Source organism: Danio aesculapii, chromosome 9 (assembly GCF_903798145.1).
Source record: "Danio aesculapii chromosome 9, fDanAes4.1, whole genome shotgun sequence".
Taxonomy (NCBI): Eukaryota; Metazoa; Chordata; class Actinopteri; order Cypriniformes; family Danionidae; genus Danio; species Danio aesculapii.
Genome location: NC_079443.1, coordinates 29,074,543 through 29,099,798, shown reverse-complemented (window position 1 = coordinate 29,099,798; position 25,256 = coordinate 29,074,543). Strand labels below are relative to the sequence as shown.

The 25,256-nt window shown below is 34.8% G+C and overlaps 1 protein-coding gene across 1 annotated transcript in view; it reads left to right on the top strand.

The window, feature by feature from the left end:
- The window catches only part of kcnh3 (potassium voltage-gated channel, subfamily H (eag-related), member 3), a 216,388-nt gene that overhangs the window by 110,418 nt on the left and 80,714 nt on the right, over nucleotides 1–25,256 (top strand). The window contains exon 2 of the mRNA XM_056465384.1: nucleotides 19,789–20,022. Coding sequence (XP_056321359.1) covers nucleotides 19,789–20,022 — 234 coding nt within the window. The remainder of the gene's footprint in view (nucleotides 1–19,788; nucleotides 20,023–25,256) is intronic.

Here is a 25,256-nt window from a genome sequence, read left to right as displayed (position 1 = left end):
GACATACTCACTGCTGCCTGTACATGCATTGTGCAGCATCATGACAGCTTTGTGACAATTACATGTGTGTGCTAATGGGAGCAGGTGTAAAAGTTCTGGAGCTCAGAGTCTTGTAAACAGTAGCAGAACCAGAGCAGTGGTAATCAGATGTGGTTTGAGTGCCAGCTGTTCCAGCAAGTTGCTGTCTGACTAAGCAGATCTATTTAAGATCTGTACTTGCCAACTTATGAAACCAGGAAAGCCCTTTCTGGACAGATGAGAGCAGCTGTCAGAACAGTTCATCTGGGGTTCAATAGGTGACGAAAAATACAGTTTGGTTTGACCTTAAAAAAGAAAAAAGCTCTGGTGACGATAATGGCAGGTACTTGGTATACTATTCTTATTCTGTATTTGCTCCTTCTATCTACTGTCAGTTACCAGTATACCTGTAAGCACATGACAGGTAATTACAGAGAAACTCGTCCTGAGCCCTGCCAGAAATATCAGAAAGTAATGCCACTGTTTGGAGGGCATTGTGAGAGGTCAAACATGTGCATCCTTCAATGACAGCTGGAAGGGCCAACTTTCCAACAACATGTGGCTTTCTCTAAAATTAACATTCAACTCCAAATGTGGCCCTCTGTATTTATAATTCAGCCTACTGTAAGCAGGAATTTAAACAAGATTTGATGGTTTGCGAGACCACCACAAAACATCATTCATAAAGCAGTGTAATCTGTAATCTGCAGAATTTCTTAGTTAAAACTGTATTTAAATCTTGGTCTAATTTCCACAGCTGAATGGAACACAGTATTTTAATTGAATTGATGAACATTGTGATTGAAAGTAATTATAATCTAGTAATTAGAGTCATGTTCATATTTTATAAAATCAGAAAAGTGTTAGATTATTCTTAGCATTTTACTTAGCCTAACCCATGGCAATATAAAAAACAAATCAGTACAAAAAAAGGTTTGATGTGAAACCTTTAATCAGTTTAAGTTAGAGCCTACTCTAAATAGATGCCTTGATCTACAAGCTTTTACATAAGGTGAAATGCAAAGTTCTATGTAGTTATTTATTAATTAATCTAGGGTTGTTTAGTTTCACCTTATGTAAAACCTAACTTTATCAAAACTTTCAGTACTTTTCCACACAATTTTCTGGTAAAGTCAACTATTTGGGTTAAGAATGTATCACAAAAAATACAATCAACATGTTTGTACTTTCTCATTTTACATGCCTTCAAAGCTTGTTTAAAAATGAAATAGATAACATGCAGGGTTTAGGATTGATTCAACATATAAAAGTGATCTACACAAAGGAAAAATGGGAATTGAACACTGGCTGAATTAATTCACTTAATTCACTGAGGTGAATTAAGGGCAAGCATTCTATTATATTTATGAGAAAGAAAATTTCGCTTTGTCACTCAAAGGTTGTCCTTCATAAGACCAAATTCTTAGCCTTTGCAAATACCAGATGCAAAGCATATAATTGAATGCCAACGCACTCACTCTTGCAATAGAAACAACTGAGTTAGATAAGACAAGCATTTGTCTTGAAAAATTCACATTAGTCACAGCATTTAGAAACAAAACATATACATGAAATTTCCTGCAGTGCTCTGATGAAATCAGCATTATCAATAAAACACCAATAATGTTTATTTTATTTCATGCCAATTTTTATTTCATGGTAGCATCTACAGTGTCTGCTATCTCTTCTAAACACTTCTATCAAAGTGCATGATTTGTAAACTAACACATTTTAAAGTTGGTATCTCTATAATTAAGGCTTTTTCAATGTAGTAAACATGCTCGGTAGCTCACCTGGTACAACATTGTGTACGTGAGATGCACAAATCATAGTTTGACAATTAAGCTCAAAGCTTTGTGTAAACAGGGTAAAATGGCATGGTTAATTGGAAATATGTTTCTCTGCTTATCCTACAAAACCCAAATCACATTGTTCTGCGTACATTTTGCTGCACTTTTCAAGTCCAGTAGAGGCACTATAAACAAAAAAAATTGTCACACATTTTAAAAGTGACTTATGTTTAGTGCTAATTAGCATGTAGAGCTTCCATTTTCAAATGTGACGGTGGCAAAATTTGTTATATTTCTTCTTCTTTATGTATCATGACAATGTAGGAGTTCGAATGTCCAATGAATGGCTCTAAAATGTTGATGATACTTTGCATTATTTTAACAAACCGCCTACACAAAACTAAGCTTAAACCTAATCTACACTGTCAAAAGTATGTGATATGCAAACGCATTGTTTTTGCATAGTTTTCAGCTCTTATGTCAAGCTGTTTGTCAAGACTTGTACCTGAGTGCAATATATAATTAATTCATTAATAATCTACCCTGCAATCATAATTTGCATGAAAAGAAAGAAAGATTGTTGATGTTTTTCTGCTTCTTGTGTTAATTTCTTTTGTTAACAGGTACATTTTTTGCTTTCTTCAGTTTTGCAGAAATGTAGTGAGAGTCACGTATTTCCAGTGAGCCTGGGTTGATATTATTTCTTTGCAAAAAAATGCTGCCACATCCACATATTTTTTCATGAGCCTGTGTTGCAACTATAAAAAGCTTAAATGTAGCCCGAATGAAAACACAAACTCTATAGGTCACTGCACAACACTGACAGGTGTCTGGCAGCACCTGAACATTTCTAAAAATCTGCACTCAGCAGGGTTCATAGTACGGGTCTGTAGCAGACGTACAGATAAAACTACTATTTTCTTGGCAGAGTGCCTGAGATTTCCTTTTAATGGCTGTGAGATCAGTACGTGCAGAAGGCTTCGCATACACATTACATTTGACTTAACGAACAGTAACGGGGAATCATTAACCTTTATGAAAGCAGGCGATTATTATTAAGCATATTTAATCATAATCATTAGATCCAAAAGACCTTCATCAAAGTCTTAACAACAGACTCTGCTTTTTGCAGTTTTCTTTTCATGCTTTTTTTATGGTACATCACTCATTGCATCTCAATGCTACTCTAGATACAGCAGAAGGGAATAGTGGGGTTTTTAGTATGTGGAGGTTGTAGCGGATTCAGCTCTCCTGCTGCTTCATTTAGCTTAACCAGACGCTAAGATGTCATAATCCATCACCATCATTCATCTTCCTCCAACCCTCTAGTTATCAAAGCCTGTCAATATATTCTACTCCTATTCTTGAATTATATCACACAGTGGTTTGATATTATACAACTGAAAACACAGCGTATAATGGTTTAGTAAACTAGACATTAATATTAATTAACTTACACTTTAGACAAAACATTTCCAAACATGCTGAACATAGCTCCAATTGATATATAAAGGTTTATATGTAGATAAATGTTCTTTATTACTTCTGTAGCTGTCTGTTTGCCTCACTGTCTGAGTTTGTTTGTCATTCAAGTGGACTATATTAGTGAAGGAAACTATTCCATATTTAAATCCTGTAGGGAACGGGGTGATTCTGAAAACAGCCCATCCCATTCACATTTCCAAGTAACTGTGAGGACTATTTTGTATTTAAACAAACAAGAACTGCCAAATTGACATCACATGAATATACGTATACATTAGAATTTTCAACCCTTTTCTAATGAATCTGGTGTATTCTGAATGACCATGTGCCCAAGGTTAGTCATTGGTAAATTTACGTCTATAAACCTTTTTCTAGTGTGCCTAGTGTGTTTAGATTATGCAAAACACTTCTGGTTTTGCTAATTTTCCTCTCACAGAGACTGAAGGGTAAAATCTCAGATTAAAGATTGCACTGTAAATAATCCTTATATATGAGGAGCGTGACTGAATATATATTTTTATTCATAAGTTAACTTAGTGCTTTGTATTTAAATATGACATGCAATAACAATATCTACACTACCAGTCTAAAGTTTGGGGTCAGTTTTTCTTTTTCATGTTTTCTTTTTTTTTTTTTTAAAGAAAAGTATTCTTTAATTATCAAGGCGGCATTTATTAAATGTAAAAAAAAAAAGTTAAACTGTTAAATATGTATTAACATTTTAAATAAATGTTTTCTTATTGTATGTAGTTTCAAATTAAATGATTACTCCAGTCATTATTGCTTTTATTACTATTAACATTAATAATAATAATAATAATAATAATAATAATAATAATAAATATTAGAGTGATTTCTGAAGGATCATGTGACTCTGAAGACTGGAGTAATGAAGCTGAAAATGAATCTTTAAAATCACTGGAATAAATTACTAAATTAAATGATAAGCTAATTTTGAACAGTTATTTTATAGTGCTATAACATTTCACAATTTTACATTTTGTACTGTATTTTTGATTAAATAAATGCAGTCTTGGTAAGCAGGAGACGCTTCTTTTAAAACACTGTTGCACTCTATGAAATAGATAACATACAGTATATGTGTGTTGATTTTTTTCCTTTAGTCTGCTGAAGACCTGTTTTTAATTAAAAATATATCCCATGTACACTTTACTTTTTTCTTTTTTTCTGAATCTTCTATTTTATTTCCAGAATCCTCACATCTCTTTCCAGACCGGAATTTACACAGATGCTTTAATATGTAATTTAAAATGTAATAAAACATTTTTTTCTCTTTGTTCTTTCTCTTTGGATTTCTTTCTTTAGCAGACACTTTTAAAAAAGTGAGACTAAAAAGTTGTTTGTTTTTGGATACTGCATTTTAAATACTGTATTGTTGTCTGTAAAACCACAAAAATCACTTAAAATTTCTTGGATAAAATGTAACATATATGTCTGATTGCAATGATATCTCACGGCAGTTCATAACGCTATTTAGTGGCTAATTTGTATAAATTTGTACAATCTAGTTCATACAATTTAGTATGATTTGCTCATCCTCTGGCTGGGTTTAGTGGTGTGTTTTGGTGCCATGCCTCCTTTTAAAATTCATACATTTTCGTTTGACAGAACTTGTATGCAAGGCTGTAGAATTAGCATTAGCATAGAATTAGCATGAACATTCACTGACTAATGAAAGGTCTGTATCATTCATTTAATTCATAAAAAAAAACTGCACTGTCCACATTAACCTAGACATGTAGAAAGGGTTGAATCAACATTCTCTACTTAAGTCTTATCACCCCCAAATGTATGAATATTACATGAACATAATATGAACATTGTGATTGGCTGTGCCTTTCCCTGCTGTCATGTGAGAGGCTGTACATTCAGATGCAAGCAGTGCCAAAACTCTGTGAATTTTACTGTGTAAGAATAAGGTGTGTGAGGTGGGTGACACACCACGTGAGAATGGTGGCAGCAAAAAAAAAAAAAAAAGGTGGACATAAGGAGCTTTTTTCAAAGAAAAGTCACTTAAACTTAAGCTTACTACCTAATGAGTTACATAATAATGGTAACGTTAAAGCTAAAGTTTTTTTCTATCTGTCATGCACAGTTTAATGTTATAGTAGGCTGTAAATAATATGGTCTGAAAACCAACTGCAGAATAAAGAACTAAATGTAAAAGTTCAGTACAGGTGGAGATTCAAAGGTCCCCACCAATGTCAAGAGCTAATCTACGACGTTGCATGTATGAAATCGTACAAACTAGCCACTAAACTGACAACACGTAAAATACTACTACATTTATGCATTCAGCAGACAATTTTTATCCAAAGCCACTTACACCCATGAGAACACACTCAGCTCAGTGGGCTGCCAAGGAGCAGTTGGGTGTCCGGTGACTTGCTCAAGGGGATCACCTTAGCTGTGGTATTGAGGTAGATATTTATTCACTCTCCCCACCAATTCTTGCTGGTGCAAGGACTCTAATCTGTGTCCTTTGTATCCCAAGTCCAACTCTCCAACCATTAGGCCACGGTCTAAAATAATTATAAAAGACACCACACATGCTTAATAACTGGAATCCATTTGCATGTTTTTAAGCAGTTTGAATAATGGGGTTACTTCATGCATAAACACATAAACCGTTCACTTGTACAAACTCAGTTGAATTCATCTGGAGAGCTGGAGAGTTCTAGCTATCATGACCTTACTCAGGGTATCTGATTCACTAACCAACACAAGATACAAATTCACACAAACACACCACAGTCTACCAAGATACATTTTATAATTTATGGGAAGTTGCTATTGGAGATTTTGTTGTTTTATTCATCAAGGCCCCCGTGGTTCTTTTGCCCTGTAGCGAGAGCCTATTTACCCAAAGCCTTTCCAAGATCTGAGATCTCTTCTTGCTTGTCTGATGTGAGTTCTCTTGTCCGAAAGTGTTCAGAAACACTGAAGTAACTTGTTCTTGAGCAGCTGCAATTCATCAAGTGTATGCTTCATATCTCAATTACTTAACACTATATTGCTATAAAATACTATATTATTGTGCAAAAGTAATACAAAAGAATTTGTGGCATTAGAAAATTAAATGTGCTTTAACGTTTGAAAGTATTACATTATTTAATGTGACCAGCAGTTACTAAAAATAGTCACTAATGTTCAAAGTTGCTTTTGGTATACTGGTGTTCATATACCGTAAAATATTGTTAATTTACAGTTTCAATGATTTAGTTATTCATTTATTTTTATCTCTATAGTGTTTTTATTTTATCTTTACAGTTTAAATTACTTTTATTAACAGTTTTAACTGATACATTATCAGGGGTGCATTTCCGAAAACATTAGCTAGCTCACGTAAGTCGTAAGTTCCATCGTTACAAACATAGTTCGCTGATTTGGCGTTTCCCTAATCCGTCATTCCAACAAACATTCGCAAACTGCATCACAAACTTGTGCGCTTGCAACCACACTTCTAGTGCTGTAGTTAGAAGCATAGGACCTGGTTGTGTGTTTTATTCCCTGTTATTCCTCCTATGCCTATTAATTTAGAACATTCTAACATTTAAACTTGGAAGGATTTAAAAGAAAAAATTTACATCATCTCTCTTAGGTGTAATTTGCTTTCAAAGTATTTTTACACAGTTTAGTTTTAGCAATCTTCATATAGACGATTGCGTTCCCTTCACAGTGCACTTTGAAAACATTTTGGCCATTTTGAACACAGCCGTGGATCATGACGAAATTTATTGGTGTTAAAAGCTGAATTTGGTGAACGTTTCCAAAGACATGATATGGGCCTGTTGGTTATAAGATTTCTGCAGTGGTTTGAATGTGTCAAATTGTAAAAGTAGACTTCACAAAAATGATAATAAAAAATAAATAAACAATATCCTACTTAATAATGATTATTATTATTATTAAGTAGGATTTTCTTTCACTTTTTAATAAATAGCCCACTGTAAATTAGGCCTACAACCATTAACAATTTATATGATTTATATGTGAGATTAGAATTGTGTTAGCTTAGTGATTTTAAATGGAATATACTTCATAATTTTTGTAAAGGAAACATATATAAGTCCTGTATGTGTCATTTACATGTATTTCAATTAATATGGAGAACGAGTCCATACTTTTACCTAAACTAATATTGGATTTTTTTTCAAATGCGTGTATGTGTAAAAGAATATAGTTTGCATAAAATTCATGTTTTTTTTTCTCTAAAGAAGTAGTTACTCCACCTCGTTTAGAGCATCATTAGGGACGTTTTATGTTATAACTAACATGGTTCAAACGATGGATCTGCGTCAGAGCAACTACAGTTTTGCGAAACACTCGTCACTACATCGTTCTTCTCCCAAACGATGCATTATATTATGATAGTTCATCCTCGTTATGTCATTGTTTGGGAAACTCCCCCCTGGTTGGTAAAAATACAATCCAAAATTGAGCTGACAGTACTTTTATAGATTAATGTCTCTTTATAAAGCATATATTATATTTTATTTCAATTTATTTATTATATTTTATTTCAATTTGCTAAAACATTGTTAGTAAATGTCATTTTATTAAACTGTAGAAATAAATTAAGCTTCACAAATGGTTAGAGCAAAGATAAAGGTCCCATATTATAATTCTAAAGCTTAAAAAAGTATTTGTGAATCACAAAGTATCTCTTAATTAACAGACATTTCATACAGTGTTTGTATTCTTCAATGGCCTTACCTTTTTGAATCATTGATGACTTTGAAGAGAGCATGCTTTTCATCAAGCCCATTGTAAACGAATTACAATAGCATAGTATCAGAGAACTGTTTTAGTTTTCAAAGACTCCCTCCAACATTTGTTCCCTCAAATCATGAATAGAGGCTTCATACCAGTTTAATGTCAGTTATGGTTTATTTGAAGCATTTATCAGCACTGCAGGACTGGTTCGGTGACATGAAAGAATCAAGACCTGGTGCCAGTTTTATTCAAAGAAACTTCCGGTATATATTTCCCTGGGAATTGAACTCGAGACTTTGTGTTTCTTGGTTCTCATTTCCGTAGAATATTTGAGCACATTTTGGTGAAATGCACTGTAAGCTACTTTAGATAAAAGTGCCTGTCAAATGCATAACATTAAATGAACACATCATTTGAAAAAATAAATAAATCAAAAGTTCATGAACAGCGCTTGTCCATTTTGCTGTTTTTGCAAGCTGTCATGCAGATTAATGCAGCTTTCATCATGTTGGGTCTGGGACTCCCCAGTCTAGTTGCCTATTCAGAAGTGAATATTTATATAATCTTGTCATTACCTGAAATAACATTTCTGAAAAAAGAGTTGCTCGATGCCTATTCATAGCCTCCAAGCCATGTGAAAAGTGCAAAGTACAAGCCATCAGTCGGATACACAGCGGGTTAGCTAGCTTTTGGAGTTCTGTTGATAAAGAAAAGCTTTTCATCTGAAATGCAGGGGGGTTTAAATGTAGTTTGTAAAATGAATAAAGTCTGCGAGGGAGAAAAGCCACAGGCAAGCTTGCGGAGAAAAAGAAGTCATTAATAAGCAGTCTATGTGAAGCCATACAGAGCAAACAGCAGTCTGCTAGCTTTTATGCTAATGAGCACTTAGCATGTCACATTGTCAGCTTTATCTGACTTTTTTCTGGTGTTTATGGGAATAAACTGCAACGTTTTCGATCAAATTCATTTTGTTCCTACGCCACAACGCTGACAGTGTGAAGGGCACATCTTCTTACCTGTGTCAGAAAAGATTGTGTTTGTTAAAGCAGAAAAATATTAGCACTTGCCACCTCAGAGGCCTTCTTACAATCATAAGTATAGTTGTTTATGTTTATATTTTTATGTTATTTATCTTATCTATCTAACCGAGCGCAACATATGCAGGAAAACGGGGTTTAAATGTTTGTATAAAGCTGTATTTGGTCACACATTTTTATTTAGCTTAATAAACTACTAATTAGCTGCTTATAAAAGTTTATAAGGTAGTACTTGGGTTTAGGCATTGGTAGCATTAAGGATGTTAAATTAAAAAAAGTATAGTTATTTATATGTATGTTTATATCTAACTGAGCTCAACCCGAGCCATAGAGAGAGAGAATTGTGACAACTCCATTGACTCCATTGAAACATTTTTTTGTAATGGCGGCTTGTGGAGCCTCTCAACAGTTAGCAGAAATGATCACTTACAGCAAAGTTAAAGCTGAAGATGGCTGGTTTTGCTCTTTTGAAAAGTACGAAGTTTTTAGAAATAATATTATGCTTGTTTTAACATTATGTACCATTATTTTAATTATCCATAAAGCACTTGCTGGAATTATTTGAGTCTACAAGAATCATGTGACGATTTAAAACTTTGCACTTCCATTGTCGCAACTCTCTCTCTCTCTGGAACACAAGGGGGCTGGATAAAGGAGTTGAGGATCTACGTGCAATTTATTACAAGAATGGTCAGGTAGGCAACTGTCAACATCAGGGGCAAACAGATGTATACAGGAAATCCAGAATCGTAGTCGAGGTCACAAGCAAAGTGTTCGATACAGGTGGAAAACAGGATAAACAAGAAACAATGCAAGGGTCAAAAAGCAAGACAAAATTTTGAAATTCCATGGGGTTAAAGATTAACAAGACTCAGCAAAGTCTGTGTGTTTGTGTGCTGTATATATGCTCCATGTAATCAGTCCGTGAGCAGCTCCCAGCTGTGTGTGTGTAATCAAAAAAGCAGGAGCAGGTGTGCGTGTGTGGTGCATGACAGGATTTGTAGTTCTTATGGAGACAGGATTGTGTTAGATCGCTGGTGATCATAACTCTCTCCTTATGGCTCTGAGCTTAACAAATGCAGGAAAATGGTCAATAAAATATATTATATATGTGTAATAATCTGTATTTTTTCATTAGTTAGTCTATAGACAATATTTAAGACTTTCAGATTTTAGACTGTTGTAACAAAATAAATCTCAATTTGCATCTACATATTAAAAAGACATTTAATGACATTAAAACATCTGAAACGTGTTTTTTTTTTTTTTTTTTTGGCTTGCATGAGGCACCATCAAAACAAGGCAGCTATTGTACTGTACATTATGCAACCATTATATGTTTTAATTTATAAAACAAACTCATTAAACAATAAACTTTGGCAGTAAATCTTGTCTAGCAATAAAAGAGCACTTTATAACCATGAGTGTGCAGCGTTTGAAGCATTGGATAATTGAAAAGGTTGTGTGCAATTCATAGTCCAGATGACTTCTGCAGTTATCTCATTAAAATGATGCGTAAGACAGAATAAAAGAAAGTGAAAAAAGACTTAGATGGTGAAGCGCAGCAGAAGTATTGTCAAAACATTAATTCTAGCTTCTTCTGTGTTACTTGATTAAAGTGTCAGGAGAAAGAGATGAAGTGGATTAATGCAGTTTAACGTCATCATCTCTGGCAACAACCAAATGTGAAATATGACAGTAAAAGTAAACAGTGCCTTCAGATTGTCTTGTAAACAAGATTTCTAGTGTTTATTTTCCCATCTGTTGTGTCACAGATCTTACTGTTCAATCGCGGAAAGATTTCCAAACCACTTTATGTGTTTTGTCCACCTCAGGGGCTCTGCTTCAATCACCTTCAGCTTTTATTTTACATTGGTAATGTTTCATCAGCAACAACAGCAACATCATTTAATAAGACTGATACGGAAGTGCTTGTTAGTGGGGTTCGCTTCTCTCATTAAAGAGGAACGAGAATAACAGGAAGTTGCAGGCAGGTATAGAAAAGACGAGCGTGATTACTGAATACGACAACGTAGATGTGGCACTGCTCATGTTTTGAAGTACATTTTACACGAAAATAACCGTTTTTCTACTTTAAATATGCAGTATGCTACTTGTTTTTTCTTTGTAACTTCGTAAAATGTAAAAAATAAAATAGAAATAAAAAAAGAAAAAGAAATAGAAAAGGTTGAAAAACATGAAGCGACCGTGTCAAAGTTATTACTGCTTCTCTAGATTTGTAATGTGCTTTGAGTAGTTGTGTTTATTTTATAAACTACCAATAAAGCATATCCAGATTTAAAATAAGAATATTAACATTCAGAGCCTTTATTATCAAAACATTTATTTTACAGTCACTGAAAGCATTCATTGTGCTGATTCTTAAAGATTAAATTTGACCAGAACTGAAACGCTGTTCATGAAACATGACAAAACGCTCGGATTCACCCAGAAATGTATATATGCAATATACAATTTTAAGCTGACACTCGAAGAAATGCTGGGTTATTTAAACCCAAGTTGGGTAAGATATGGACTAACCCAAACCCTTGGTTAAATTAGGTCCTAACTTAATTAAAAGGGCTGCATGGTGGCGCAGTGGGTAGCACAATCGCCTCACAGCTAGAAGCTGGTTCGAGCCCCGGCTGGGTCAGTTGGCGTTTCTGTGTGGAGTTTGCATGTTCTCCTCGTGTTCGCGTAAGTTTCCTCCAGGTGCTCCTGTTTCCCCCATAAGTCCAAAGACATGCGCTATAGGTGCATTTGGTAAACTAAAATTGTCCGTAGCGTATGTGTGTGAATGGGACTGTACGGGTGTTTCCCAGTGATGAGTCTCTGGGGACGGGCATCCGCTGCGTAAAACATGTGCTGGATAAGTTGGCGGTTCATTCCGCTGTGGCGACTGCAGGTTATTAAAGGGACTAAACTGAAAAGAAAATAAATGAATGAACTTAATTTTAAAAAATTATAAATTACAGCAGTTGGTTTAGTTCGTATTACACCCAGAATTAGGTTGAAATAACCCAGGATTTTTAAAGTATGGACTAACCCAAACATCGGGTTAAATTTGGTGCTATTCATTTATTCAAAAAAATTAACCCAGTGGTTGAATTAGTCCGTATATTAAACTTAGAATTGGGGTGAAATAACCTAGCATTTTTTAAATGTGGACTAACCCAAACATTGGGTTAAATTTGGTGATATTCTTTTAATTTAAAAAATAACCCAACAGTTGATTTAGTCTGTATTACACTTAGAATTGAGTTGAAATAACCTAGTATTTTTAAAATGTGGACTAACCCAAAAATTGGGTAAAATTTGGTCATTTCTAATTTATTTATTCATTTATTTTATTTTCTGCTTACTCCCTTTATCCAGCATATGTTTTATGCAGCGGATGCCCTTCCAGCTACAATCCATCACTGGGAAACACCCATACACACTCAATTACAACCATACACTATGGCCAATTTAGCCTACCCAATTCACCAATATCGCATGTCTTTGGACTGTGAGAAAAACCGGAGCACCTGGAGGAATGATCCAGCCGAGGTTCGAACCAGCGACCTTCTTGCTGTAAGGCGATCATGCTACCCACTGCGTCACCGTGTCACCATCATATTCATTTAATTAAAAAAAAATATCCCAGCAGTTGCTTTAGTCTATATTACACCCAGAATTGGGTTGAAATAACTTTTAGCTTTTTTAGAGTTGACATAAATTGTATTGTTTCAATTCCTGTTAATTTCAGTGGTGAAAACTCCCATAATTATAGAGCCCCATGAAAATTGTAAATGTAAATCAACTTTTTACAATAAGGTTGTATTAGTTAATGATAGTTCATGTATTTACTAACATGAACAAACAATAAACATCACACTTATCACAGTATTTATTCATCTTTTTTAATGCTAGTTAATGCAAATGTTAGTTTGTTAACTGAGTTTATTAACCAATATTAACAAGCTTGAATTATGCGTTAGTAAACGTTAAGCTAATGATTGTTGTAAAAGTATTGTTTTATAAGCTAATTTTAGGAAATACTACATTAAAATTAAACTATGAAACCCAATTGTAAAGTGTAATCATAAATAAGATGATTACAAAATAAAGAAAAATATGTATGCATATTATATATGGATGTTATTATTAATATGATGTATTACAGCACTACAGTCTTCTATGGTTTAATTTTGAAAAATGAGACACAAAATGAAGACATGGAAGCAATGGCAGTTTCAGTTGACCAGAAAAATACATAAACAGAAATTCCTTTTGGGGAAAAAAAATCAAACCCCTGGAAGGCAGGATTTACCAATCACAATCTAGCCGTTTGAGTACAACTAATACATCACTTTTCTAGTCCTCTGTATACTCTCTGCCTCATTTTTCTCCAAAGATGTTCTTCTGATTTATTTATTTTGTGTGTGTGTGTGCTGTTGTCTCGAGGATGTGATTGGTAGCTTCGTTCTCCTTTCCATCGACTATATTATGCCTTGAAAATGAACCTGGCCTATTATAAATACCACGGTCATGGATAAATCTGCTCCCGTTCACAACCCTGTGAAATATTAAACATATATAGAGAGAGGGAGAAGGGCGCCCAACAGCAGATAGATCAATATTTGCACCTCTGCGCAAAGCAATAAATATTCGATTGGTGCGAATATGAATATGACTTTGTAGCCCCGAGGCATGATTTAATGACCGCTGATGAATTAAGACAGGGCGTTTCATTCTCTTTGTCATGCATAATTTCTCATCTTTCTTTTCTGTCTTTTGATGATGAGAAGCCGTGCTTCAGAATAGCCCATGCCTGTTTGCGCTTGCACTGGGTTTATAAGAGAAAATGTGTGGAATAACACTGCGCTTCAGATTCAGAGCTTGGTCTTGTTTCATCATTCACAACTTCAGATCTAATTCGCGTTTTTTTTTTTTTTCTGGCCCTTTTCTGCTGTTTGAAACATTGTAGAATTGTGAAATGAATCTCATTATAGCCATCTGTACATTTATTATAATGAATAACACAAATTTATTTCATTAAATATATACAGTACGTAGGAAATAAAAATGAGTTATGTAAAGCAGTTCAGTAAATTCAAATGCACACATATACCGTAGGCTAAATACAACTCTGAATATATAAATAAAAATTATGCTCGGGGCATATTTATTTGGATTTATAACTATGAATTTTCTCTAAAAGAATGTTCTATGGGATTTAATTACATCCACCTATCCATATACATATGTACATAAATAAATAAGTACATACAGTGCTCAGCATAATTGAGTACACCCCATTTTGAAAAAAAACAGATATTTTTATCCATTTCTCAGTGAATATAGGCAATGTATTTTGGTGCACTTAAACAAAACAGATTTATTAAACAGATATATTTATTTAAAATAATATTTTAGTCACCAAACATACTTAGAAATTGAAAGATAATACAATTAAATTCAAGCTAAATATTGAAAATAAAATAACAACCTACAAAATTTCAACTAAATCTTTAAATTTGTTTGCTTCTCTTGATTAAATTTGTATTTAATATTTTTCCCTAACATATAAATTTGGGTGTACTAGTTTTTGGATCGTTATCGTAAGTTATTTTGTTAGATAAGCTCCAGTTTTGGCTTCAGTACTGACTAATCTAATGTATATGCACAAATAAAATATTGTATTGCTTCCTATTAAAAATCTGAATTTAAAAGATACGCTCGAGATAGGATCTCGCAAGATAACGTTAGTCTTATCTCGAGATTTGTTAGAGTTTGGTGCAAAATGTTATTAGAAGTAATAAAATTGCATCATTTACAATCACTTGATGCACTTTATGAATGTAATTTGTCATTTGACAAGATGTAAATAAAAGTGATTTATGTATTTTATAAAGATATAGCTGTTTTTAATGGGTCTTGAGGCACGTAAAGTCTGTCCACAACCTCCTAAAACCCACTTGGGGGCACACATAAATATTAATTTCTGCAGTATATACCCAGATGTAAGTGCAATACTTTTTACAATTTCATAGTTTCGCGAGGGTTGCGAGGGTTTCGTGTAAAGGACGTCACTACTAAAGCACCTAATCACGACAGGGTATATATTGAACAACATGTACATAACACTAAATACACGTGACAAACGTTCAAATATAGACATGTACAAATGTATACAAGCGTATATTAATGCATTGTAGGAGATGTTGTGCATTTGTACCTTCCAGCCACGACTAATTTTGGCTGGGGAGAGGACGCTGATTTCGGACCAAGCTTACACCATTTGTGCCGTCCTGCTACGACCCCCTTTGGCCAGGGAGACGACGTTGTCATTCGACCAATTTTTGCTGGGATTTGTGAGGGGTGTACTTATATATGCTGAGCACTGTGTAAATGGGTATTGTGTACCATAATTTGTTTCCACTCGGTTTGTTATTTTCTAATAGATTCATATTTGGATGACAACTATATATTCAGGTGATTTTACATGGCATGTGGTAAAAATGGGAAAATATAAATATCCATGTCCTCTTTTTTAAGTTTCACATACAGATAACATTGTAAAATTCAATCCCAGCTCACACAAATCCACAAGATCAACTAGTAATACTTTATTATGCATGTCAGGCTAATATTCACTTTGTAAATATATACAATTTGCAGAGTAATCTAAATATATGCATGTGCATGACAATTTTCCTTGTTTAAAGTTTAGATAATGAAATATACAATTGAAACCTGTTTTCAATAGTTTTTTGCACCCCCAAAATTATGATGTTGTTGTTGTTGTTTAAATGGGCTCTAGTCTATCAAATAGCCAGAGGGGGAATTTGAAAAGCTGAGCTGAATGTCATGCTTCATCCCCTTATTTGCGGTCAGCAAACCTCGCTGTGACACTCGAAAGGATTAGATGATCATATGAACCTGTGATACAGTATGTGTAATGTAACTACTGCTGTATGTGCAAGGGAGGCCTAATCTGATGGCTGCAAACAAAACGGATTCCCTCTAGGCTAGTGGAAATTTAAAGTCTTCCTGAAATCTAAACTTTTTTGATTGGCTTCAGTATTTTGTCAATGTGTATGTCCTAAGATGATCTTAATTAAAGACAAAGTTGACATTTGGAATATAAGCGTTCAATATGTAGAGTTACTCACTTCAAACAACAAGAATCAAGGGTTTATTTATGAAATCACTGCACACTTCTCATTAGACCTTCTCACTAATCAAATGCCCTCTACTAGTATCTACTAATCTACAAATATCCCTTTAACTTCCACGGTAAGGGTCCATTTACATGACATGTTTTTTAGTATAGATGGGATACTTTTTATGCATTTTGAGTCTGAATATTGCCGCCATTGTTTTGTTCATGTAAACATCCGAAAACAAGAGCCTTTGAAAAGTATGTCATGTGCATGTATGGTATGTGTTCAGGGAGGTGTAGACTAAAGGCAAGCTCAAACAAATATATAACAATGCCAGAGAACTTGGTAGTGTTGTTGGTGTTTTCTGCAATTGTGGATTTATTTCAGAATCCACATTTACATCACGACCAACAGTAGAGATGCATCTCACTCAGCAAATTCTACATACACAACAACACTGAGCCGTTGACTGCATTTGAAGAGTTCAGATGCAATAACCTGTAAATCCATCAGAGCTCTTTTCTTGTAAATGAGAATTTTCTATTAGGGACCTCTGATTAGGTTCAGAAGTTTGATTGTTATGTAATGATAAGGTCACTTTAGACAATTTTCAACAAGGTAAATTTTATTTTCCGTCAAAACCAGCAAAATCATCAGTGCTTTTTATGCAAAAACTTCTAAATCCACATATTGAGACAAGATTAAAAATCACTAAAGATGCAATTACAAATTATTTGACCAAACATAAAACACATACGCAAACAACCTGAAATTAAAAATACATCTGTCAAGTAAGTGGCGGTAGCCCCTGATAAACCAGGGACTAAGCAGAAGGAAAATGAATGAATGAAATCTGTCAAGTGCATTAATCAATAACATTAAAATTTACATTAATTAAATCTTAACAATCTGTTGTCATTTCTGATATTTGAGATTTGGATTTAATGTAGGTAGAGCAATGTAAGCAAGCTTGTTAGATTCAAATAATGTACTGTAAAAACATTGTGAAACTTCAATATCTGTGCATTATCCATGACTAAATAAATATATAGTTTATTGAATTAATATAAATAATGTATAGTTTTATACATTATATTTATCTTTTAAAACATATATTGCATTAGCAAATAAAACACAAGGTAGGCCTACTGTGCAAAAAAGAGGATGTCTCTCAGAAGCTGTCATTTATTCATCCTCACTATACTCAAGATCTTGGTTTATTTTTCATCTCTTGTTTATCCTCACAGCATCTATCCGGTATAAAAGGACGGCATCTTAACTTCGTCTTTCGTAAAATGGAGTTGCCGTTTAATGTGTAGTAAATCAGACTCATTCAAAGTAGTGCCGCTGCGCAAACAAACGTTATGAATGCATGCTACACTTCTGACTGTACATTGTGTTTTCTGTTTCTTATAATGCAGAGTTTTGAGGTAAGGGACGTTTTCATTTGCTATTCACTGACAGTCGGACAGGCTCATCCAGTTCATCAAACTCCGTCTTTTAAAATCGAAATCAAAAGCGGATAAAAACAATCTCATCATAAAAGCCGGTGTATTAGCACGCTGCTACATTGAAAACATGATTCGATTCTCGCCTTCTTATTGGTTGTCAGGACATATAGCGGCTTTTACTGTCAAAGGCAAGTGGCGTTTAGAGGCTTTTGCATACAAACTGTTATTTCTGAATGAGCTGACGCTGTGATTTAGATGATTTCAAACAAAACTATTTGTTGAACATGTAGTATGTGCCTAAAGCATTCACTCAATGTCATTATCTCATTTTTGACGGAAATGGCATTTAGCAGTTTTTGCATCTGAACTCTTCATATTGCCATTTCCCTACTGATACGGTTTATTAAATATTGGCCTGATGTACATAATAGTCTTTTTTTAGCTACATTATTATATTGTAAATGTAGCCTAAGACAAATATTTTTTGACCAACTTCTTTTTTATTAATTGTGCTAAGTACAACACGTTAGCTGGTGGTCAGTTCTTTGTCCTCGCGAGGCTTGGAGGGGGTGGAGTCTGAATTTTCTGTTGAGGCAGCAAAAACTGTAGTCGTGTTGACTTTTGTTTTCACGGCACACTAAACTTGAGCAGACTCAACGGAAAGAAAAGAAAGTTATTGGAGATGGGAATGTCTGATCTCTGCGGTTAACCCATTTTTGTCAGGGTCCAAGTCTCTTCACCCTTCAAAAATGTTAAAAGTTTCTTAAAATGTTATTATGTTGCACATGTATTAAGATAAAATATAAACAATCGTTCAGTACACTAAATTAGCTTTGCAGGGACATCAAACATGAACCAGCTATGATCTTGTTTAGCTAAATGTTTAGAGTTAAAAATTGATTGCAGAAGTATTAAAACCATAATATTAATACATGAGACTTGTTGCAAAACATCTGATTATACATAAAGAGAGAATAAAGATTTACATTAAAAGCATCAGTCTTAAGAAAGGAGCGTATAGAAGCTTGACTATGTCTGTGTGTCCATTTCTGAGCATTCCTTCAGGTCGTAAATACCTTGGAATCGTATTACACTCTGACCATCCAGTCTTGTGCTGGGTAGGAGAGGTTGATGGTGTATCATTTATGGGATAAAGCTAAATAATTATGTGTCTGATCGGCCACATTCATTACACCACTGTTTTTTTTGTTTGTTTAATGATAATCTACAGACAAAAAACAACCAGATGCCATGTTATGATGCCATTGTAAAGCGTTAAGACATGCCTAAAATCTGGCAGTCATTCACATGTAACTGAGCATTCATACAATGTTTGCTTAAACACACGCATATAAGAAATACTAATAATAAGGCTAAACAATATTACTAAACAATACTATACAATAAATTTATTAGTCGTAACAACATAAGGAGGAACCCTAAAAAGCAGTAATGTTAAAATATGCTGAGCACAAATACACTCACCTACAGTACCTGCAGCAAACGCTGAGAGGGTAAATGCATGGCATAGTGGATAAACGATTCAGGCAATGTAAATGTAATTTCCATTGGGATGAATGAGGACTTGTTTTGCGTTAATATCATACAAACTGCCAGCACATACAGTCTGCTGTGGTCCAAATACACAGCAACGAAGAGCAGATCATATGTACAAGCCAGTGAGGACCATAGAACCTATCAGGCCCATTTGAATTCTACACTGAATGCTGTAGTTTAAAGTGGAGAAATTTTCAGACAGACTGAGCTTTGCTATTATAGACCCTGGCTGTCATGAATCAGATGCACTTTAGCTTAAAAACTCTGACTAGGCAGAGTGATATAAACGAAACCCTACTGAGTGTTTTTAAAGGGGGAGGGGCTACTCAATAATGCTGTCCTGTCTTCTCATTTCAGTTGAAATAACATCCCCCATCAAACAAAGCTTTTAAAAATCCCCTGAAGATCCTCTAAAGAGTCTGCAATAACAAAAGATATTAAAACTTTGCTGTGAAGTCAGAAAGTCATTCATTCAGGGCTTTTGTAGAATGTACTGAACGCTGGAACTCATTTGTCATGAGCAGACTCTCATGCCATTGTCTTTGTTTTTGTTTTTCTCTCACAGACAGTAACTTTGTGTTGGGGAATGCGCAGGTCCAGTCTCTCTACCCCATCGTGTACTGTTCTGATGGCTTCTGTGAGCTCACTGGTTATGCCCGTGCGGAGCTGATGCAAAAGAGTTGTGCGTGTCATTTCCTCTATGGGCCAGAGACCAGTGACAGGCTGATGGCACAGATCCAGGGTGCACTGGACGAGAGGAGGGAGTTCAAGACAGAACTGGTCTTCTACAAAAAAGGAGGTAGAGTCATTTCGTTAATGCCTCTATCTATCTATCTATCTATCTATCTATCTATCTATCTATCTATCTATCTATCTATCTATCTATCTATCTATCTATCTATCTATCTATCTATCTATCTATCTATCTATCTATCTATCTATCTATCTATCTATCTATCTATCTATCTATCTATCTATCTATCTATCTATCTATCTATCTATCTATCTATCTATCTATCTATCTATCTATCTACCTGTCTGTCTGTCTGTCTGTCTGTCTGTCTGTCTGTCTGTCTGTCTGTCTGTCTGTCTGTCTGTCTGTCTGTCTGTCTGTCTGTCTGACTGTCTGTCTGTCTGACTGACTATCCATCTAACTATCCATTTAACTATCCATCCATCCATCCATTCACCCATCCATCCACCCATCCATCCATCCATCCATCCATCCAACCATCCAACCATCCATCCATCCATCCATCCATCCATCCATCCATCCATCCATCCATCCATCCATCCATCCATCCATCCATCCATCCATCCATCCCTATCCCTGTTATACACCCTGTCCCATCCACTTATATACTTATATATAATACAGTTATACTTATATATTTATATATAAACAGTTGAAGTCAGAATTATTAGCCCCCTATTTATTTTTTCCATCTATTTTCTAAGATTTTTTTGACACATTTCTAAACATAATAGTTTTAATAATTTTTTACAAATACTTTTAACTGAATTATATTTGTTATTATTATCATTATTATTAATAATAATAAAAACAATAGTAACCTAAATGTGACACCTGCTTTTTAAATGAGAGACGACTAAATAAAAAGGACGTCAAATCAATAAAAAGCAATTAAAATCACTACAGGTACACTGTTGATAAGGACGCCAAATCAAGGCAAACTCTAAAATCAATTAATCAAAAATTAATTATGTACTGAATTGATTAGAGTGATAAAGCAGACGTAGCTGCAGGCAAGGAAAAAAATAATTATCAATGAGATTTGAAACAATGATAGAAACAAAAAAAAAAGACCTAAGCTATGCACATTCATCCAAAACATCCATTTCCATCCGGAATAGTTTGTTCTGATTGGTCGGTTGTTAAATCCTGACTAATTCACCATAAAAATTTAGATTTACTCGAGCCTTTCTTTTTCTTCTCATATAATAAAATGATTTCACCTCAAATCAATGTTTCGTGTAGATTCATTTAGTATATACTATTGATCAACGATTAGACAGTTGGATAATATATTGTTATTCCCTGAATTTTTATGGATAATAAAGTGGATGCACAAATTGAATAAATGTTATCCGAGCTTGTAATAAAGCAAACTGAAAGGAAAACACATTCACAATTGCTCACTTCAGCAGCAATCATGAGCTCAACCCTCACAGCAGACGACCAAACAAATACCATTTCTGTCCAGACAGCCCATTCATTTGAACAAATTGACTTTAAATCCTGCCTCCTTCTTTAACGTGTGTCTGGAGCAGCCGAGCATAGATTATGATAACATCATGATTCAAGTCTTTTCTCTCCCTCGCCGATTTCCCTGAAAAATAACACAATATGCCTTTAAACCAGCCTGGGATAAACAACGGCTCAGAGATGACGGTGATTTCAGAGGCCTTGATTTGTTCCATGTTGTACATGATACACAGAAAAAGCGCAGCGTGTTGGATAGTTAATGCCATGCACATTTTTACCCACCTGCAGTCAAGAGAACACAATTTCATCCATGTACCAGGAGACCACTGTGAATTACTGCGAACATACAGAGTTAGACCTCTGTGTCAAACCATATCAGCTTGGGAAGGATTTGGCAGACCTTTAGAGCTAAATGTTTTTTTGCGAACACAGCAGCGTTGAAAACCGATTTCTCAAACGATTCACTTCAATTTAGCATTCATGCCACATGCATTATTGGGAATTTGCCCCCCTGATGCCTAAATTCAGAGAGTCCGATTCATTCATTTGGCTGGTTTGTAAGAGACACTCTGAAGCCGTTTGTTGTCTTATATCAAAGAGAATAGGCAATTTATGTGTTCTATCCAGTTGGTAAGGGCTGGTTGTGGATTGTCTAAACAGCAGTCCGAATGCTTCCTCTGTTATTCTGCCTGTGTGCATCAGTCACAACAGGCCTCCTGTCAGTTTGTCACCGAGTCAAAGGACTTCTAAATGCTGTGGCGTTCACTGAACACGTCTCATGGCCTCCAGGTTCAGTTTTAGGTTGTACATGGTTCAAAGGGAATAGAAGATCATAGTTACAAGACTGCTGTAAACTCCCTTTGTTGCTCAGCTGCCATGTTGCATTGAGACACTGTCAGTCCTCTGGAAGATGAAGAGCTCAGGAGTCTGTCAAATGCATATGCAATGATCACACTGACTTAAGCTAACAATACTGTACCAAATAAAAAAAAATAAAAAGAGGACTCAAAATACTAAGAAAATGGCCTTTAAAGTTATTCAAATTAGACGCTTCTCAATGCATTTTACCGGGCACGTGCACACATAGGGCTCAACCTGTGCAGTGCACATGCCCTTTTTTCTCTTGGATAAAAAGTGCCCCTCAGAAATAAACGAAAGTGCATGGTCCTGCATTTTACTAATTAAAAATTGAGTTTTACAAATATTACACATAAACTCCATGGAGCATGATCTATACCTTAAGGTACTGCTTTGAAATGTGCATTTTTTTCTAATATTTGACATATTCCAACTGAAAAATGAAGAGAGGGACGTAGAACTGCCCCTGCCCTAAAAAGTAACTAATAGCATCTTGGTTTTATCGCGGTTCTGCCAGTGAGAGTGGTTGAGCTCAAGCACATTAAATGAAAAGCAAACGAGAAGCGTCTTTAAGGGGGCAGGACATGTTTGATTTTAGAGAGCATTTGATTGGTCAAGATTTAATAAGAAACTGAAGTATGAAAGTGACAAACTGCTTTGTTTTGTCAAAAGTTTTACATGTTTATATCAGTTTTATATCTCCTAAATCCAAAGTCTCCACTTTTCCTCCTAATCTGCAATTGCCTCTCTGGCTATACCACTAACTGAGCCCTCTTTCTCTCTTTCTCTCTCTCTCTCTCTCTCTCTCTCTCTCTCTCTCTCTCTCTCTCTCTCTCTCTCTCTCTCTCTCTCTCTCTTAAAAAAAAAAAAAAAAAAAAAAAAAAAAAAATTCTACTAATGTTTTGCTCTTAGACTTTTACACGCCTGAAACTTGTCTATAGCGCTTGTTCACTGCTGCTCTTATAGTTGTGTAAATTGCTTCCTTGTCCTCATTTGTAAGTCGCTTTGGATAAAAGCGTCTGCTAAATGACTAAATGTAAATGTAAATGTAAATGTGAATTTTGTCACTGTTTTGGAGTACACCAACAAATAGATGTCTTTAAAACTAACTGAAATTAACATCTAAAATTATTTATTATTTAAATTTCATGGGACCTTTAATATTCAAATTTTATTTTATTTGACCCATATAATGTATTATATGTGTACCCATGTATACCCATATTTTAGCTATTTTTGGCCAATCCAACTAATATGCTATTTTGTGGTTCAGGGTCACGTATAACATTTTATGAAGCATTATAACACAGAGTAAAATATATTTGATCACAATATGATTTATGTTATGAAATGAAAATAAGTTAAACATTTTTTCAAATAAAAAACATTTTAAGTTGAAGTAGGCTCAGCAAGGCTTAGGTCAATGCCAGTCCTTGCGCCCCACCCTGCTGCATATTTTGTATGATTTTCTTTTTATGTCAGACGTTTCTTCTAATTTGACAATAAGTGGACTCCATGGGTCATTCCGCCGTGATTTCAGTTTGAAGGAAGCCCATATGTTTCATTCAAATGGCATTTTACTGTGTGATACTTGATTTCATAGTTTTTTTTTATTGTATTTATTTCTGGAGGTACAGTATATTATGTCACATTTCACGTTTCAGCAAGATGCTGCAGGCAGTGCTGTGTTGCAAACACATGAATGAAAGTTCCGAAGTGAAATAAAGGTTTCACGTGTTCAGGTAGAGAGCAATGGAGGAGAAGGGACTAGGGAACAATGAACACTGTGTGTAGGGACCTGTCAAGAACATCTAATGAGCCTGTCAACTAAATCATGCAGATCAGTGGGGCTCCAGGACCAGAATTAAGAAACTCTACTGTAATGTAATGCAAGTTGCAATAGTAAGGGTGATTTGATTCAACTTGATTTAAGGGAACAACCTCTTTTTTTCCAATGCAATGTTCTGGACATTGTTAGAGAGCATCAATCTTAAAGGAATAGTTTATGCTTGTTTACACTTCTTCTATGCCTTCTCACACCCCAATTTTGTTCCATTAAATAAGTAAATAAAAGCAAGAGATTAAGAAAAATAAACATTGAACATGTCAAAGAGAACTAAAGAGTAACGTTATTGACCAAAATATGTTTGCTTCACTTTTCAGGACCTGTGTGGAACATTTCATACAATGCATTGACTAGTTACCAAAAAGTGCAAAATGGCTACCAAAAGCACATAAAAATATTGTGAATAAGTCTATCCTTAATCACACGCAGCAGGCACACAATGTCATATGAAGTGGGTATTTAATTATATTTTGGTTGCGACGTCAGGGGAGCAAAATCCAATGTCAGTTTAGAAACAGACATAATAAGATATCCATACAACGTCAGTATAACATCAGTAGACGTTGATCTTTGGTTGATTTTAGGTTGTGGAATTAACTATCCAAAATCCAACGTCTCGACGATTTTGGGGTATAACATCAATCTGACATCATGTTGACGTCCTGTGCCTGCAAGGACACTATCTTGCCTATATATATATATATATATATATATATATATATAAAGCAACAATATAAAAGTTGGATTCCTAACTGGATTCTTGGAAATTCCACATTTAATCAGGAAATCTCTTTTCTAAAATCTCTTCTAAATTGCTGAATTGAATGTGTTTTTATCATCACTGTAGCCAAAGTGGCCGTTTAATTACAGAAAGTGGGCCTTTTCAAATATTTGTTGAAAGCAGCAAAAACGAATGCCCACTGTTGGTTTGGCGTACAATGGAAGTTCATTTAATTCATTGAAGAGCTGTTAGATAAGGTTCAGGAGTTGCATCTGACCTTTTAGGCCAATAATTATCACCGTATCTATTGTGCAGTCAAACTAGCATCTGATTAATCATTCATACAGCAGTTGATTTTAGCTGTTCATCACGTGTGGCACA